Source organism: Diuraphis noxia, unplaced genomic scaffold (genome assembly GCF_037042655.1).
Source record: "Diuraphis noxia isolate RWA-SAM2 unplaced genomic scaffold, SU_Dnox_SAM2 contig0002, whole genome shotgun sequence".
In the NCBI taxonomy this organism is placed as follows: Eukaryota; Metazoa; Arthropoda; class Insecta; order Hemiptera; family Aphididae; genus Diuraphis; species Diuraphis noxia.
Genome location: NW_028301712.1, coordinates 64884751 through 64906130, shown reverse-complemented (window position 1 = coordinate 64906130; position 21380 = coordinate 64884751). Strand labels below are relative to the sequence as shown.

Sequence of the window (21380 nt, the reverse complement as noted above, 5' to 3'; positions counted from 1 at the left end):
TAATTCTTTTATGATAAAACTTGTATAATATAATTATTATGAACTATATGAATATCAGAACGATGAATAATACATGTTTTCAATACTTATTTTTAAGTTAAAAATGTATACAATTTTTAATTTTTATAGATAATAAATGTAACACAAGTTTCTTTGAATAGTTCATACTGTGAAAAAAATCTTAAAAATCTTATATGAACATAGTTTTATCTTATAGAAATTTTAATTCAAAATGTAGATAAAATTAGGTAAGCAGGTATTTGGTATTTTAACAGAGAATAACAATTTTAGTTATTTTGCTGTTATTTAAAAATATTATTCGTGAGTACTTAAAACTTTTGAGTATTATTATATTTTTATATTGTATACACAAAATGTTATTTTTGAATTATTAATACTACTATTGAGTAATGTCTCATAGTAAAACAGGTTACTTTAATATAAATATTATCAGTATTTATGGTAAAAAAAAAAAATGTAAGTAATATAATTATATAATGAACTTAATGACCATTAAAACAATAAATAACATAATATCTTGCTTTGTTTTTTTTAAATATTATCTTTATATATAAAATACACTACTACTACTATTAATCATTATTAATGGAAATATATTTATCAATTATATATGTGTGTCTGTGTGTCTGTGTGTAAAATATACAGTAGTTTATTTAAATGCAATAATAATTAATTTTAAATATTTCAAGTAATAATGATATAAAATTAATTTAGAAAAAATATATACACTGCTGTTACAGCGGCGTGTAGGTAGGTACCTACTAACGAAGTCACTAATAATATATAATCAACAATTTGTATAACCCCTCCCTTGGTAAATTTTTGAGAACGTCCTTGAATAATTGCCTGCAATTACTGTATTTTGTGACTTTGGGTGTGTTTTATACCTTTATATTTTTTTATAATTAATAGGTATATGACCTAAATTCAATAAGGAATTATAAAAGTATATTTTTATATTAACTTATTTGTACCAATATAATATTGAACATAGCATATTATTTCTTTCTCACTTAGGAATCTGAAGTAGATTCAACACCAATTGGTGCTAATAGTAAGCAAATTTGCAAGTAGGATTCTATTTTAGGTCCAATTGGTATAAATTCAATACTAGTTTGATGAATAATTGAATAATTGAAAAATTTTTGAATATTATACAAAGAATACAATGGGATTTCACAAAGGTTAGCTCACCATTTAAATGAATTAATAGGTATAAATCATTTTTTTTATATTCTTTTCGAACACATTTCTGAACTTATGATTCGCTGAGACGATCCCATACATGACACTTATACACAATAACCAAATATCCCCAGTAGATACACAATTCATCTATAATAAATTTGATATTACTTAGGTAAAAAAAAAAACCAATTTTATAAGAACATACAATTGTTTAGTAGGTATAGTAGATTATTATAATACAATTAAATCTACAAAATAATATCCAATTAATTAATTGATGATCTTTGAAGTAAATGAGGTATACTATATGATATGAAACAGAACCAATTGTAAACAAATTAAAACTTAAATCAATTACCTAATATCAAATCTAAAAATAATATTTTACATCTAATAATATCTTATAAAAATTGTACACACTTTTTAAACCCTAAGTACTTTCAATATCTATTCTTAAGTTAGAAATAAGAAAATTCTAAGTTTATATTTAATATCATAAAAAATAATTAAGCAAGGATAGTTAATCTTAGATTTTAAACTTCAGTACTTTCAAACATTCGAACAAGTTTTTGCACAAAGATTCAGGATTATATGGATATAATATGAGTTAATAAAAATAAAACGAATGCCGTTTACTGAGGCATCATCATCATGTTATCATCTATATTCTATTATTCTATAATATAATAATATATTTATAGTTTTAAAAAACAAATATTTTTTTTTTTATGTCACACGACGAAATAATACTGTTTAAGAATACGACATGTAGTCACTTAAATCTCTTATAGTTAACAGTATTATTGGAAGATAATAAATGATTAAAATGAATATAATAGCCAATATATTAAAAATTAATTACAAAAATAAATAAAGCTTATGATAAAGGAAGCTCTTATATTAGGTAATAGTATTTATCAAACAATTTCTATTAACGTCGATAAACTGTAATTGAATCATACTAATTTAAATGTTTAAAATTGCTTTTAAAACAAAAAATAATATAGTTAACTTTCATTATTGCAATATACAATTTGTTCAGGACTTATGAAAGTACCTAATCATGAATGGCATATATTTTACTTTAAGTTTAAACAATTTCAACTATATTTTTAACTTTTTAAGTATTATTAAATTTGGACGATAAATTAATAAATTATAATACTACACTCCGAGATGAATTCAATTATTATCACTTATCAGTTATCACATATATAAATACCAATAATCTTATTTTATTAGTTGGTTATAATACAATAACCCAATATTCAATAAGTGTTTATGTTTAAGTCTCCTCAAATGGTTTCACATTAGGCCAGTCAATTTTAGTGGTACGCACACAATCAACCAGAGACAAAATAGCACAATTCCGTAGACAAATATTAGCAGGACATTATGTGCTATGTATAATCTAAAAATTATAATATAAAAAATTAAATACAGTTCAATAATAGTTCATTATACTAGATTAATTTGAATTTGGACATATTATAATTTTTTTTTTTTTTTTATCTTAGCTTCTATCATCAATTATTCTTATTGTTCTCCTTTGAAACAAATTAAATAAAATATAATAATAAACATAAAAATAAAAAATTGGACAATGAACACAAATCAGTTTTACATTAAACTATCTGTAAATCTGTAAACAGTTTAAATAGATACGGCACTGCCTAAGTTATCAAAAAAAGTATAATATATTAAAAATATTCTTCTTAAATATTTTAAACCATAAACCTCGTTTATTTACCATATGTATAACACAACCCAAAATTATAATAAATGAGTATTTAAATATTTGAAAAAAAGTTTAAATAATATTTTCATATGACACGACGCAAATATCTATAATATACTCGTATATACCGGATTCAGTGTAGAACTTAAATAGTTACTAACTAAAGGTTCTAAAAAAAAATTTAAAAATACCAGATTCAATTTTCGAATAGCTTTGTAACTTATTTTTAAAATGTAGGTATTTATTTAATCTACATAGCTAAGTGGTAATCATGATTTATCAATCAACTATTTTCTAATAATTGTATTATTGTACTAATTTAGTATATGTATATAACTTACTTTTCCCATTTTTTCCTAGCCGCAGGCAATGTATGGATATCATCTTTTACCAGATAAACTCTTAAGCCGAGACAATGAGCCTGACAAAAATAATCCCAAGATAATTGATGTATGTCGAAATTGAATAATTCTTTATCCTGACTATCGAGAGTATCCCATAAAGCCAGTACTCGATCATTAACGAACGTCCATTCTTTGTCGGAGAAATATGCCAGTATATCGCGTACTTTGCCAATCTTCTTATAAATATTCATCAATCTATTTGAATTCATAAAAATATAAAAATATCAATAAGTTATTTTTTTTTCATATTAAACTATATAGTATATATCATTTTAACTAATTACCAGTAACAATTGGTAACCATAAAATAGTAATTCATAAATTATAACTAATAGTACTATTATAATTTATTCCTTTGTTATAATAATGTACACATATTCATTTAAATTTCTACATTCATTATTTTAAAAAGTTATAACTTTTTAAAATATCTTTTTTTACATAATTGGACATTATTGTCACAAAACAAAATTAAACAATGAAACAGCAATTTTTATTTTTTTCATTTTTGAATGTCCACATATACATTTTTCATTTCATTTTCCTAAGCAGAATATTTTTCAAGGTATTTCGATACATAAATATAAAATGACTAATAATTATCAAGTCAATTGATTATAAGTATTTATTATGAATATGGTAAATAATCGAGCATAGAGGCACACCCTAAAAAATGCTGTTCTTTAATAGTTTAATTATAGAGATATCTTAATATTTATGTATCAAAAGAAAGTACTCTGAAAAATTACTTCTTCGAAATGTGTATTTGCATTCAAAAATTGAATTATTGCGGTGAAAACTTGGTGTTTAGCAATGGCATGAAATTAAGTAAAAATATTATTTAAAAAGAAATTAGAATTTATTTAAATGATGAGTGAAAAACAATTAAATACATCACCTTGAATATATTATTTATTTAAATTATTATACTAACATTGGTTTTTGTCCAGAAAGATGAGCCAATGTGTCTAGTGTATACCCAGGTACAATATGACAAACAAAATTTAATATTGTGTATAAAAATTGATTTTTAGTAACCCAAAACGAATAATACCAAATCGCCCGAATTGTAGGCCAGTGAATACCATAACGTTTATTTAACTCTATAAACTGACTCCATTTAATTGGTTTTTGTATAGAACTTGAACATGTATATATTGGTATTTCGCCATACTTCCTGTAAATAAAAAACAAAATGTTTCAACATTCTTTCAATTAGTATCTATATATAATTATTTTATAATTGTAAAACTGTAACCATCTTATAAAATCCTTTAAATTTATAATATCAAAGTATCTCTCATATTTTACTATCAAATATCTTCATCAACGAAACATAGTAAATGAAACCTCTTATCTATTTTTCACTGATTTCCGTAGTTTTTCTTAATTTTTAAACCAGTCCAATTGCAAATTACAAACACATATTAAATCTTTCCATTGTATAGATATAAAAAAAATTATCCTTATAATATATTTCTATTAAACCTTTTAACCGTGCCTTTTAAGCTACTTTAATTTGACAATTTGAGTTAATAATACATTATTTTATCATTTTTAACAACTAAAAAAAAATTATTTTTGTAAGGGGTAACCGACAAGGTCTATGACACTCAGAAAACTACTTTATAAAACAAAATATTTTTTAAGACAATTATAATAATTATAAGTTATAGTTAGGTATATCACATAAATTAAGTATACCTAATCTGAAGTTGCAATGGAATAAAACAAGTACCTAATTATCATAGTCTATGCGTACTATACTAATAGTTAATACACCTTTTCGACTTTTTGATATTGAATTGCATCTACACTCTACAGTGAACAAAATATCCATTTTTAATCTATTTTCCTTTCTCATCGTCGTGAACTCGTGATTTAAATTGATAGAACAAAATTCGCACTTTTCCGTAAATCGTAATATCAGTCTTACACTCTTACGAGCGCATATAGTCTTACATATTATACTATTGTCATTCATCTTACCATTTAAGAGTGCATGGGGATTGTATTAATGAATACAAATTACTCGTTTATTATCGACAGATCTACTATACACAACAATTTTTTTTCCATTTTTTCACATACTATAACAACTCAAAAAAAAAAATAACGAAAATCACGTGTTACAATTTCTGATATAAATTGGTATCTATTGCAGGTAATCAACATCGTATTAGTGTGGTACACATGCAATTCACCAACCATGCGCAACTATTTTTTTCTTCAATGTTGCATTCATTAAAAATATTCACTTGAATTTTGAACTGTTTTCAAGAAAAATATCCACTAATTACTCAACACTAAAATTGGGTTGAAGATTTTCATTTTATAATCAGACTTTTTATCTCTATAAGAATGTGAGTAGTAAATAGTAATACAAAAAATCTCATGCGTTTGAAAATATTATGGTATTTAATTAAGAAGATTTAAAAACTGAGAAATTAAAATTTGAATAAACTCATTATTAAAGGGAGAATGAAGGTGGACGTGATCGATGAATCATACTGTGTATAATTATACAACAAGCACCAATTACCATCAATTTTGTACTATGTAACGGATAGATGATTACATGGGCTCACGGCATTTTACAGAGGCTAACTTGATCAGCCAACCTATTCATAAAACTTGAAAATACGATACCAAATGGCTCCTCATAAGTTTTTATTACACCTATATGTAAAAATATAAATGAATACACATACACATATGACATACATTATATTATTATATGGAAAATTTCTTTCAGACATCTTAAGTTAAAGATTTTACCAAATTACGACAATTTGCTATAATTTTTTATAGTTTGTAATAAAAATACTTTATCTATAACGATTTCAGTTATTCGTATAAATATATGAAACTTTTTATTATTGTATTTATTATTATTTTCTATGCACAACGAAATATCTGGATTATTTTTAAGGTATTTATATCACGAATACCTAACCTATAGTATGGCATTACAATCAGTGCATGCACACCGTTCTACAGTACGATAGTAAAGTTATCTTAAAATTCAATAACATTGCGATATATTATTACTATAAATATATAATATTTTTATATTGATTACATATTTATATATACAATAGATGATTTTCACAAATATCAAATATCACTAGTTAATTTAATTATTAAAAAATGAACATAGAAATAACGATTCACACACCGTCTCCCCTCAAAATCCTTTTTCCCAAGGAATGGTGTATCGTTAAACTCAAATTTAACACTTCCATTAAGATAACTAGGTTAAATCGAGATCCAGTATATAGTGGAACGAATTTCTTAGTTTTTTTTTTCAGTATAACCTTTTTGAATATAACGTAATGTATTATGATAATACGTACTTTTTTTTATATTTATAACCTATTTATCACAATGTACTTTCTCTCTTATAATTTGTATCAATTGTATCCATACAAATATATTATTATCTTACCATATACTTTATAAATTCATTGTTTTAATCATCCCTTTAGATGAAAACTCTAAACAAATTAATATATGTCTATATACTCGTATTATGCACATTTATATACCTACATATCTAGTTTTCATAATATATTGCTTGTTTTATTGATTTTTGAACTGTAGAATCCGATAGTTCAAACAAACAGTATAAAATAATTAAACGACAAATAAAAAAAAAACTATAACCATAGATTATATAAAACTTACCGATTTGTTGCCGTTTCTTTAGTAGCACATATAAGAGCGTTTACAACGATGTCAACGGGAATTATATCAGTTACAAGATTAGAATCGAGATAATATGTATGAAGTACTCCGGTACCAGCTCCGACTACAATTCCTGTTGGACCATATACATTATCTATCCAACCTCTAACTGGTTCCCGGTAAGTGCCAACCACTAAAAAAAAAAATAATGAAATAATTATTTTATAAGAAAATCTGTAATATAAAAGCAAAATAATATTATGATATCATATTACAATAATAATTCTATAACACATACCCACAGTGGGTCGAAAAACTAATATTGGAAGATCTTGTGCTTCTCTTCGAATAGCATCTTCTGCCAAGGATTTTGTAAAAGAGTAAGTATTCGGTAAATCACCAATGATTCTTAAAAGTTAAAAATATTATTCTAACGATAAAATTATATTTATGTTGTTATTTTATTATTTTAAGTTAATTTTTCCGATAAAATAAATATAATATAATAAGTATATGATATTCTTACTTGCTGGTCATACCATGAAGTGTTTGATCGTCAGTAGAAGAAACCAATTTCAATATGTCTTTATAATCAGCAATTGGATCGTAAAATTTTTCGTCCACGTGCAATCGGTTGCAGTTTGAAAATGCAGTAGAAATATGTGCTACGACCTAATCGATTAAAAAACCATGTTATTATTAATTGTTATTACAGTATTTAGATGCATTTATTTAAAAGTACCTATATAAAAACTTTTTAAAACAGAATCGTAACTAATACTTATTTGTGTTAATATTCTATAGGTATATTTTTTGTTACATAAAACAGTTCATGTTTTTTTTCTTATGGGAGCAATAACATCAATAGATAAATAAATCTAAATAATAATAATAATAGTTTTTACTGCAGTGGTATTCAACGTTCATTACATTTTGTATAAAACTAAATTATAAATCACGAATTACCTATGTAATTTAAAGTTAAAATTAATCAAATCTAAATTTTACAAAATAATTACATTCATAAAAACTTCGTAACTAATCAGCGAAATATTTATCCACATTTTATTCATGGTTTTAGAAACGCTAATTTATACAAATATATAGGCGTAATCTGGGGCAACTTCTTGATGGAGGGAGGAGGGAAGCTATCTAATTAAACTAAAAATCTCTAAAGTAAAAAGAAACTATTGATTTTCAATTAAACACCTGAGTGGCAGTTTCTCTCTTGCCCCCCCCCCCTTAATAACGCTTATATATCTTTACAAATATATTTAAATATAGTTTATACGAAAAATTGTATTGTTGCAATTTATTAATAGCTGACTATATAATATGGTGTTATGGTCTACAAATATTTAGCATACATATTCAACAAGTATAAAATGTGAGTTCTTATGAAAGTGTCATACCTATCAAATTTTTTTTTTTTTATTAGAATTAAGGCTCAACTACAAAGGTCATTAGCTTGGGTACTGCAGTGTGGTACTGTTAGTTTGAATACATTTTAGATGTATGGCAAGAATTTGTTGTTCAGAACCCAGGTGGTCACCCATCCAGGAGCTAGCAACAACGACCGGTACGTATACTCAAAACGTTTCCGTATAATTGAACGTATAACCGTGACACACGAAACCACAATCGCATATTTGAGTACATAAAAATTAAAACAAAGAATTCAACCAGTTATGTAAATGTATTAAAATTTAATATTCACAAGTTTGGACTTTTTGTAGTAAACATTTTTAAACTATACTAAAATTATAATTCATAAAATACCAATAGTTTTTACTTATTATATACATATATTTTAATATCACCTTTAAATTGGTTATAGTCTTGGCCAAACTTATTATTTCTCTTATCCCAGAAACATTTATATCCATAGCTACACGGATATGTTCATCAAAACGTACAGTAGCTGCTCCATGAAAAATTATGTTTACTTCTTTAATCAGTGTATTTCGATTATTCACACTTAATCCTAGACCCGGTAAGCTGCAATCACCGGCTACTCCGGAAACTTTATGATAATACTTAGGAACTTCATGCTTTAGTCTTTTGAACAGCTATACAACGTAAACATTATTGACATAATTAATAGAAATTATTATAGCTACAATTAAAAATAATTTTTTTTTACAAAATAATGAACATTAAACATTTTAATTAATTATTTGAAGAATTAATGAGATGAATTATACGATAATTGATCTTTTTTTGTCTCTAATCCAGGAAGATAGAAATAACTGTAAATTTATTTATAAATTAAAAATTAAACGAAAAAAAAACCCCAACTTTTGATGACACGCATTAGGTAATTATTTACTCCTATTCCAGTTTATTTTTAATATCCTATACACTGAATTTTTACACTTTCCAAACTCCATTGAGTAATGCTATATTTTAGGAACTTTCGCACAATCACAAAAATTTGTATTTAATTATCTCATAAGTAGCAATTAATTCTTCAATATAGAGTAAAAAAAATAGTTTTATAATTTCTAATATAATAATATACACTTGGTATCTAATAACCAATAAAATATTATAAAAAATATTATTATTATTTGAACAGAATAAATTACCATGCGCATCACTAAAGGTTAATTTATGCTATATAGGTCATTATATTTTTACTTTTAAAATAAATTACATAACAAGTTGAAAGTAGGTTATTAATGAAAAAAAAAGTTGTATACCAATAAATATTTATTTTTAGTATTTACCCTGTCTTCAAATATATTTTCCAATCGTTCATCGACGTTCTTTCCTTTCTTAGACCGAATCAATAGATAAATATGTTTTATGTGAGGACATGTTCTGAGTAATTTTTCCACTAGAACCTTGCCCATAAAACCTGTACCACCAGTTAAAAATACGACTCCATCCCGAAAAAACTCTTGTATCGGACTTCCGATTTCAGACTCATCAACGTCTCGAGGTTCGTTAAAGCTCCGCTCACCCAAAAGCTCCAGAGGGTCCAAGTAATATTTAGAATTTATGATATCTTTGATAGGTACCAACGGTGCACTGTTTTGCTTTCTCTCGATGTACTTCCGATGTAAGTCGAGAGCCATATTGTAGAGTTATATATATATATACATATATTCAATAACTGTAAAAAAAAAAATATTATGTTTTTATGTAAGCTGATAGCGTTTAGAAAATAATTGACATTTTTACATTATTATCCATGAACATAATTCATAATTATTAACGCAACAATATCAAGTATTAAAAATAAAATCATTTTCATTAAATTAATAAACTGTTATAAAAAAAATATATTTTTTTTAAATTATGGAGTCTATAATCAATATTGATAACTATTATCCAACCATTAAACCGTATTTTTTTAAGGATTTCAAAATATATAGTATATATATTTTTTTTAAATTGTTTGAGGCATCAACTACAAGGATATTAGCCAGCGTTAAATGTTTAATTTACATTAATTTCCTCCATACTTGCTTAATCTCCACTTATTACCTACATTTACTGATTTACATTTTAATCGAAGTTAGAATATTCAAGTCAGTTAACTTATAATACTATAATACCTACCACGTATATTCGTAGTAATACCAACTTAATTTCATTATGAATATTAAATGAAATTATTTAGTGTACGATTTACAAATAGTTGGAGTAAAAGTATTAAACGGTTATTTTATTCTTATCTATTAATATATTATTCTTATTTATTTATATACATCATTGGTGATTTCACGAACGACGCAGTGTATACGTAAAAGTTGGATATTTTACATGCATTTTGAACAACGTGAGATTTTCCAGGTATTTTTTCAATATTTTAATTTTTAATTAAATAAATTATCAAAGTTTAATATGACATATATCGTATACTATTATGTATTAGTTTTGCAAATATTTTGAATTACCCTAGGTGACACTCATAAGATAATAATTAAAAGAAGGGCTATGATTTATAATTTATTTATATTTTTTATTATACTGCTTCTGTTTGTTGTGTCTGCGAATAAAGTTTTATTATATTTTAGTAATGGTGATTGATAAGAAGAAAAAAAATAGAATATATAAATCCAAAACATACCCAACCATTTAATTTACTATACAGAGTGCTATAGAAAGAACTGACTAATGCAACAATAACTTTAGTCAACATTAATAAAAAAAATTATTTTACATAACTTATAAACAATCCATAAAAAATATCTAGAAACAGAAGGTTGAAATCAAAAAATTTGATTCAATTTTCGGAAAGTTCCTGACATCATAGCTATACTTCTATGTCCCTATATAATAAATATCTACTAGTAATTATATTATTTAACTATTTAAGCATATAAATAAGTATAAATGAGACGTATTGGTTTTCCAGACAACAAGCAACATTTATAAATGATCATATCAGTAAGATATTTGTTTTTAATATTATCCAACGTAATTTGACTTTCTTTTTTTAGTTACATGGGTAATAAATTAAGACTTTGATCAGATCTAAAGTATTGTTGGTATATAATTATTTAATGTTACTCGGATGACGCTTAATTTATAATAGCAATAAGCATATAATATATTACAATAATTGGTATACATACAATAATAGCGAATAACACGTTGTTGTAGGGAGTTATATTTAATTAACAGAAGAAAGTCAACTTATAATAATTAATATGCAACTGTAACTCTTGAGAAACACAACTATTTTGAACATCGTGAAAAATATAACTTAAGAAGCCGAACAAAAACCGTCTGACCGTCTCCTATAGGAATTTATATCACATGATTATTAATCGCTCTCGTTCCCGCAATACCTAAATTTTTATCTATATAGTGTATGATAACACAGGGAAACCAATACATTCTTTATTTCACTCATAACTTTAAGTGTGAGTTTCTATGACTAATATATTTATAATGTAGGTACCTACGTGACTTCTGTTCAATGTATTTATTTAGATTAGTAACCAAAAGTATAATCATACGAGTTATCTGTGCGGTGAGGGTGGGGAACAGTTGCCCCGCAGGCATTTTATAGAGAATGTGACAGTTATATGTTTTTCCCCAATGTTAAGTTCTAATTTATTGTTAATTACAACACATTAGTTTTTATTTTATAAGCATAATACATTTTTTTTTTTAGTGATGCGTTTTATGTAATTGATATAAATATATTTAGCTATGAGGTACTGTCAATATTATAACGAAATATATGTTCATTATATAAGTACACTTTAGTTATATACAAATGCAGATGCAGTGAGTAATAACATTATAATGTTTCACCAATTTAACAATTTTACAAAACTTCATAGAATGATCGTTACTTATATAATGTTTGCATGTCTAAATTTATTATTGGTAAAATAGTTAAGGTATAAGCTAAAGCTCTTGGACTCAAACAAAACATCATTCAACATAAATCAAAAAATTTTAAAAAGTAAAACATTTTGAAAATTATACACTTTTAGGAAAAAATTAATATAAAATAGGTAAATTTTTAAATTATGAATAACAAAACACTAAGTCAAAAAAGTGCCACTATTATGTCCACATATATTTTTTCTTAATTATTTTGAAAATGTTGTACTGGAAATTGTCTATTTAGGACCAAAGTACCAATTAAGTCTAATTTACTACCAGAAATCACCATTAAAGTTGAAGGTCTTTTTCACATCTTCTAAAGTCTACGACAGACAAGAAAAACGGATAGCTAATATTTACGTAAAATTAAAAATTTAATACAAAAATGATGAAAAGTTAATTAGTTTCCTCAAATGTGTTCTATGAACGTCTGAAGTATTTACAAAATTAGATATTTGCACGTAAAAATGTAATAGGTATAGCGTTTTCTCATCGAATGGTTTTAGTTTTAAGTTTTACTGATAATTTTAAAACACTATCGTTGAAATTTTAAACCTTTCACTGTTAATTTAAGCAATATTATTATTATATTAAAATTTACTTATTACATATTACTATCTAGTATCTATCCTTAGTACTTAATTTATCACACTTCAACATTAATTAAAAAAAAAAAAAATATGTAAATAATTTTAAAGCTTTTATGAGTACTTGAAATTTTCAATTTTTTTATTTCATAATTTTAATGTTAGCACTTTGTCGATAAAAATAACTTTTGGACTGGCTTAAAAAAATTGAAAATGGAATATAAGATCCAACATTAGTTTTAATTATTCCAATTCAAATTGTTAAAAACACAGCCCGATTTTACGTATCTATTTTATATTTCCTCAATCACTGAAAATTTAATGATATTCAAATTGAAAATTATAGCGAATGCAATGTTTTTATTAACATTTAATTTAATCTTATTATTACAAATAGAAAAACAAATTTCTAATAATACATTATTATTTCCTATTTTTATTGAAATAACTGAAATGTAACTTAAATATATCAATTAAGTATTAAATGCTTTAAAAAATATATATATTACTTCGTTCGCCGTTATATTATTTCACTTTTTTCATACCTGCTTATTATTTATACACAAAATATTCAAAAACAAAAATTTCTCCATATTCACATAACATTTATTCATGAATGGTAATTTGTGTAATATATACGTTGGCTAATATTAAATTAATTTGCATTTATAATACATTTTAAAGATATTATGTAATACTTGAATATATAGTAAAATATAATATGTATCATACATTTATATGCATACAGTTCAATAAATGTCGTTGAAAATTTCAAAAATATTATTCTAATGAAGTATTTAAGGTCAAAATCTATATGAAATTTAACATACCTTTATTTAAGTTGCTACTTAACCCATTTATAAGCTGATGTATAAACTATAAAACAAAAACACCTATATCAGCAATGTGCATAATTTACTCCATTCAAAATAATTAAGAAAACATTACGCCCAGGTTTAAACTCAGGATTACTCCACCCTATATCAGACCTTGAATTTAGGAACAGAATGAACCAGTTTAAAACAAAATTTTTATTTTTAGGTCAGTATACCAATTTTTCTGCTTATATTATACGATTAGTATAGGTATACCAATTATATTGCACTGCTAATTTTTACCATCAATGGTTTCAATATTATATTGATTTTTCAAAAAACAAAAAAATTGTTGTTGGTTTTCGGACAATATTATATAATTATATTAAGACTTTCATGAAACATCATTATTTCATTATTATCATAAAGTATGAATTTGCGTGATTGACAAAAACAAGTTTTCATCATATTAATATTTTTGTACTAACTATTGACAAAAATTTGAAAATTAAAATTTTCCTAGAGAGAAGATATTTTTAATAAATCCGAAAAAGCTATTTATATTTATATATAAAATATCAAAATGTTTCGTTTATTGATACGCATTTTTATAGAAATAAACTGTAATACAGAATAATATTATGATATTGATTTATTTAACTGTAATTATATATTTATGCATATTAAATTATTAATGTATTATTTACGTTTCATGTTCATAGTATTCCGATAAAAATAATGTGATGGTTAATTGAATAAAATAAATATTATTCAGCGTAATTGGTGTATGAAAAGTTAATTTTAAACGCAATTGGTAATCTCCCAAATTTAAGTCTAGTGTAATACGATTAATTTTCAGCTTAGGTTAAAAGTTTTAAAAAATAGCACTTAGTAAATCAACGAAATACATACCTAAAACAATAACTGAATTAGTGAATTAATTATTTTATCTTATATTAATCTAACAGATGCAACTTGTGTTTAATTTTTAAATAAAATAATACTCCATAAGAATATTACTTCTTTATAAATTTATAACATTTAATTAAAATAAATCGATTCTTACCTCATTTATGTAAAATTATGAGCGAATATTATATAAGCGTATCGAACGAAACTTCTTTAACGAACTACCGTAACGGAATGATCGGGAGTACGTATACCAAATGAATACGACAAGTATTTCACATAGAAATGGTATTGAAAAATTAATAAAATCAGAGACGTGCGTATTTTAGAGGGGATTTCAGGATCATTCTCCCCCCCCCCCCTTATTAATCGAAAACTTTCATAACTCAATTAATTTTCGTGGTGTTTAATTATTTCCATTTTGGTTTTTTTTATAAGTTGAAATATTTTAAATATTCATATTATATTCGAGAAACTGTTTAATATTTTACAATTTTTTTTATAAATCTCACGGAAATAGCTAACCCATAAAAGGTTTAATCAAGTTCTTAATTATTTCCTATTTTCCACCAACTTCTTCAAAAACTACAGACATCATTTCAAAATATTACCTACACATTTAATTATTTAAAATACCATCTGTCATATAAGAAAATTTTAAATGTATTTTATAATATAACTACAACACGTGACTTTAAATATTTTTAAACTGAAACGATTACAGAAAAAAAAACATATACATTTAAGTAAAATTATTTTATAAAATATACAACAAATACATTCAAATGAGAGGGAATCATCATAATCTTCTGACCTCTGGTATGTTATATTATACCTAAATGGTTAAGCAGTAAGCACGCCAAAATTACGTCTTTATTTATATGTAGATCGTGGATAATCATTTTTATCTACTTCGTGAAATGCATGTTCAATGTTCATATTATAATTTATACTGTACTTACCAGCTACTGTATAAAAAATAATGGAAATATGTACATTGTACATAAAAGGAAGAAGTACATATTGAGGAAAAATTTTCAAGAAATATATAGACATTTTCCAGGGTGGTAATATTTGCTTTTAACTAACACTCTGTAACCTATGTTAGTTAATCCAATTCACCGTATGATGCCCATTATGAGTTAACGAACATCTAAGCTTCTTTTGAATGATTAATAGTAATGTTTGTGTTAAATTGTTCACTTATGTGCCTGCTGTTAATCAATTTTATAAATCATAAAATTGTGTTACATACGCTGTTCTATATTTTGTACATTAATATTAATAATATTTAAGACAATAGTAACTAATCCATATGTTTTTCACAAAACTAATTAATATTAATAGTATATAAATATTAAATATGTATATATTTTATAATCGTAAGTATATAGACATAATTTTACGATTATATATTTATGTAATATATTAATACATTATTTAAGGCTGTTACACATAGTTTTAAATACATAAGGCACTATAATCCATAGTTACCTTAGGGTTTTTTCTTTATCATTACATATTTACAATAAGTCATTATAGTTTCGTAACCGAATTTTGCTCCACTCAAAAAATAATGAATCAAATACTTACATCATTGCGTCATTAAATTCATGCAGGTACGATACATTTATTAATGCACGTTTACACTGACGTCCATCTTACTTCTTGCAGTTACGTGTATAAGTATATAAAAGAAATTCAACAATACAATAATATCGTCATGGTCACTATTCTGTCTTACGTTATATAGGTATTACGTGCTATACACGACTACACCATTACTCACTGTACTGGCGGTATACATAGTTATTGCTTATTAGTCCAGTTTTAGAAATTATTATATTTTACATAGTCATGTTATTTTGGATGACAACAATTATTATAAGCGTGATAGTGCAATCCTTGAAAGAATTATTTTCAGCCATCATAGAAAAAAATAGTATCTGCCTCACACTTAACATTATAAAAAAACAAACAAACGAGTGACCAATCTTAGATTTTGAATGTCAAATTGTGCTAGTCTACTCAAAAGCCACAGTGGTTTTTGCGACAACTAGTTTTCAATTTTTCTTTCTGTGGTTGAATCACTTAAATGAGTATTATTATCATTAATCTTGTAATTTGTTGCTTTCATTAAAAACGATTTAAACCTATAAACATTTTTAGCTATCCGTTGACGTTTGGAAGAAAGTGAACATATTTCTACATAATATTATGCATTCCTTATAAGTTGCAAATACATATTCTCTTTTTACATATAATATATTTCATATGTTTATAAATCATATGTAAATCCACACCATGTGATGGTAAATTCTCTATAATTATTTTTTTTTCAAATGTTCATTCGCAATTTAAAACTATTACACCATTCGACCAAATAACATGATTCTATATGAATCGTTGACCTCCTCTCCCTTAGGTTACTCGATCAATAATTATTATTGTTGGGCATAAGTAATAATTATAATTATTGTAAATATAATTCCACACGTCAAAACAACAGTGCTTATTATAATGATTAGTTTTCTTTATCCACTATAGTCTATAATAAGTATATATTTAGGAAATATGATTTTACGTTTATTAATTAAGATAGATAAGTTATTTGTCCATTGGCTTTCTCGATGACAAATTACAGTTATTATTATTATTGTGTTGTAATACATATTTTTATTAAATTGATTTTCAATATCTAGTTCAACACTTTTGGATTCCGAGTGAACCGATTTATAAGGTGCATGTTTTTTTCTGTATTTCATTACCTTTCAGGGAAGTAAAAATTCTTAGATTTTCTTCAACAGCATTTTTTCTGGTAGGACAGTGATTATATTTTATACGTTGAAAGGGAGGGGTAGAAAGTAGATATTTCATGGTAGTTTTAAAAAGTGTTAGGAAAAACTAAAAAACAAATTAAGAAAGAACGATAAAAATCTTTCCACAAAACCAATGTTTTGCTCAAAAACTCGAAAATCAATAAAATTATAGAATTTTTAAATTTCATTAAATGTTTATATCGCCATTTTTCGTACAAGATAAACCTATAATTGTGCGCCTTATAAGTTATAAAAACCTATGTATATTATCAAGAAAAAATAGAAAATAAATCATTAGGCACAATTTACATATTGTAATAATATATAACTTAATACACAAGTTATCATATTATAGTCTATAGAATACTAATATATTATTATTGCCACCGCACCATATCCCACCACCTTTTTTTTTACACTTATAACACTAAAATTATTAAATACATGTTTTCTAAGGAGAGCCAAAAAAAAAAAAAATGCTGGAGGGCCATATTTGGCTCGTGGGTCATGGTTTGAACCATCTTGTTCTATATTATCAGGGTTCGGATTTTATAGCATTTGCTACTTATTATAGGATAAAGATAAAAATAGCAGAGTGGGCTGTAAATTTATTTAATGCACCACGGACTCCAAATATGAAATTTTATTTTGCTATTTTTTGCATATTTGAAGAATTTTAGAATCTTAGTGCTACTTTTAAAGTTTTGGTGCCATGTTTTGCTAATATTCTTAATTCAACGCTTTATTTTATATTTTTCATAAATCTCGTGACAAATGGTAATCATTAATGCGAATCAATAAGAATTGAAATTTTATTTTTATTTACTCAGATAATTTTGAATAGTTGCGTACAAACGATATCATAATTCAAGGTATCAATAGTTAATCAGTACATACAAATTTTTTTAAACTGCATACTGAGATTATTTTTTTTTTTATAAATATATGATTAAATAAAGATATATGATAAATTGAATACAATTTTGATTTGTATTTATTTTTATTTGTTGCTATTTTTGATTTTTTTAGGGATTATTTATAGAGCATATTTTACGGTTTTTTTTGGTCATATTATAGCGCATATTTTAGGATTTTTGGTGCTATAAAATCCAAACCCTGTATATTATATATCCCTATAGCGAATATAATATATAGTTGGTCGTTACTACTTTTGAATGATCAAAATTAAAAATCCTTATGTGTTTTCAAAAGTATCGAAAAATAAATTTTTGTACAAAAACAGTTTTCAACGAAATCGTTGTTTTTTTTATAATAACTATAAAAAAAATTACCGTAGAAACTTTAAATGTTTACAAAATTCTTATAATGAAAACAATATAATATCTTTATTTACATAATTATTATGTCTATTTTCCATAAATTTTTTGAAATACTTAGACACTTTTTAAAGTACATTTATTACTTATATTTTATAGATATGAACATTTTTCATTTTTTTTTTCTTTAATTATTGTCAATGAATAATTTCTCGCTTGGTCAAAAAACTTGAATACACAAGATACAAGATTCCTCATAAGTTTCTCTTCTTTTAACAAAAAAATTTTACAGGGAAGTCGTATTTTTACGAGCGTTTGAAATTATGATTTTTATGGCATTGGTTATTCATCCATGAATAAACCATTTCTTTTCAATCAATTTTTTTATTTTGTTTAAATTCAAAAACAAAAATAATATACAAATTATACAAAAACATTGAATTTTTAATTTCATATAGGTACACTATAAATATTCTTCAAGTCTCCAAGAGTCTATTGATATAAGTTATATTGAAAACGACCCAGTAGTTGTTGAGTCTATTATTAACTTTTAATGACACAAGTATTAACAAGCATTTACATATATGTATATATATTATATTTATTACCAGTAACTATATGACAACCAGGCCCATGAAAAAATGAACAACTATATAATATCGATATATCTTATTTAATTGTACCTCATAATGAATGGGATGAACAATAGGCCTGTGGTGTAGGTTAATTGTAGCACTTAGTGTATTTTCAAACGTGGTTTTATAATATAGGTAATAATATTTGTTTTATGATATAATTTTGTATAGTACCTAGAATACAACACGACTATTTTACGCATAAATTTATCTCATCTTCCGGAGTAATCAATGGCATCTATTTCTACCCATATATATCTAAAAAAAGACTAATTTATACTATTACTATTTTAGTTGTAACCAATTCTCCAACGCCATTATTATAAACAAAAAAAAATCTGGATTTTTTAATCTCAAAATCCTTATGTGAGAAAATGCAAATTTAGAAAATTATTTCTTAGTGCATAAAAATTTAAGTCTAAAGTCATCATACCATAGCTTGGAGATTTGGACTCTACGTTGATCAGTCAGTAAGTGTTTAGTGAGAGAGCATACATAATTGGTTAATTTTTCTGTGGACTGACATTGTCTATAACTTACTGATACCTTATATTTTAAAATGTTTTTTTTTTTTTGGAGGGCAGGTAAAAATATGTAGGTACACAACATTCCCAAATACACGTATTTATTTACACGTTGGATATAATATCATTGGATTTCAATTTAACACATCAATATATAATTAGTGACCCACTCGAAACCTAGCTACCATAGATACAGCAGAGCGGTACCCACATGTTCATCGTTTTTTACTTGATAAAATATCTTGGTTCAAGTATCCAGTAAAAACTCCCTCTGATTCTATCTTTAAAATACAGAGTACCAATCTATAGTTTAAATCAGTGGTTCCCAACAGATGGATCTTGACACCAGTACTTGGCTGGATGACAAAGACGCAGACTCTCGTCTACAGCACCGTAGGGAAATATTGTTTCTTCCTTTCTTAAACCAAATCGAAACGTATGCATTCGCAGAAAGCGTGAACCTCCCAAAAGCATTTATGAAAAGAGGATCCAGCTCAATTTAAATCTTAGTTTAGAGTCCAGTGATTAATAAAAATAAATATAATTGGGAACTATTGCTTTAAACAAACAATTTATGATTTTAAGATATTAGATAGCCAGGTCGTATGTATTTAATAGTAATAAAGTATTATATTTTGTTTGTTTACAATAACTTGGTTTTTTCAGAGTGCCTATCAAACATTGGATGCAATTATTATGAATATTATACGTTTCACATTATTTTAAGTAAATGATCGCCAAATACGATAAATACATGGATGATTCCATAGGTACCTATAAACCACTGTTTACAATGTAAACTTAAACTGTACAGTATAATATAATAATAATAGACAAACTGTTTATCAAATATTTAAGGTTAATCTAAATTAACTCAAAGAAATCTCATGGTTACTTCTGGGTCTGACGGTCTAATTCAATCAAACAATACAATTTACTGTATTAGATACTATACAATACCAAATTGTTCACATAATTATGTTCTATATAAATGAACTTCTAACCAAGAGTTAGGCGCTTAGCTAATGTATATAGCTATGAGATGTAATTTGTCAGTACACCTAATTTATGTTTTGGTATTTTGTTTTTATGTTAAAAAAAAAAAAAAAAACTGTAATCATGACATTAGTGCGCATACTGTCCTTGAGAAAAAAAAATAAAAATACTAATTAACGTAAATATCTAATGACCTTAAAAATATTTAGTTGCATTAATGAATTATATAGGTGAAATGGTTAAGATTGTTTAACCTTAGTGATTCTTTTTTCTTTGAAAATTTTAAAAGTTTGCAGAATGAACTTCAAAATCAAAGCATGCAGCTCTGTGGGTGTTACGATGAAAAATAATGCAATCTTTGTAATCTGATCATTATTACAGTATTTAGTGATCTCATTATTAAACAAAGTAATTTATCATTATAATAT

The 21380-nt window shown here is 25.0% G+C and overlaps 1 protein-coding gene across 2 annotated transcripts; it reads right to left on the bottom strand.

Annotated features, from left to right (window-relative positions):
- Positions 1-1227: 1227 nt before the first annotated feature.
- Positions 1228-14989, bottom strand: LOC107166849 (fatty acyl-CoA reductase wat-like). Of its 2 annotated transcripts, none has more exons than XM_015515670.2 (9): positions 14859-14989; positions 9768-10156; positions 8859-9107; positions 7565-7710; positions 7337-7446; positions 7039-7231; positions 4286-4528; positions 3289-3546; positions 1228-2620 (listed from the first exon to the last, which is right to left on the bottom strand). In XM_015515670.2, exons 2-9 carry the CDS (start codon positions 10116-10118, stop codon positions 2515-2517), a joined length of 1656 nt encoding a protein of 551 aa, XP_015371156.2. In that variant the 5' UTR covers positions 10119-10156; positions 14859-14989; the 3' UTR covers positions 1228-2514. The 2 variants fall into 2 exon arrangements, with proteins under 2 accessions (XP_015371156.2, XP_015371165.2); XM_015515679.2 differs by lacking the exon at positions 14859-14989 and adding an exon at positions 11625-11767.
- Between the last annotated feature and the right edge of the window lie 6391 nt (positions 14990-21380).

Bases quoted from the DNA above. Each gene is read 5' to 3' on its own strand.
- LOC107166849 (XM_015515670.2), bottom strand. From the start codon at position 10,118: ATGGCTCTCGACTTACATCGGAAGTACATCGAGAGAAAGCAAAACAGT. The intron at 9,108-9,767 runs GTAAATACTAAA...TACGTTGTATAG, and splicing joins AAAATATATTTGAAGACAGG to CTGTTCAAAAGACTAAAGCA. The intron at 3,547-4,285 runs GTTAGTATAATA...GAATTCAAATAG, and splicing joins CTTTCTGGACAAAAACCAAT to ATTGATGAATATTTATAAGA.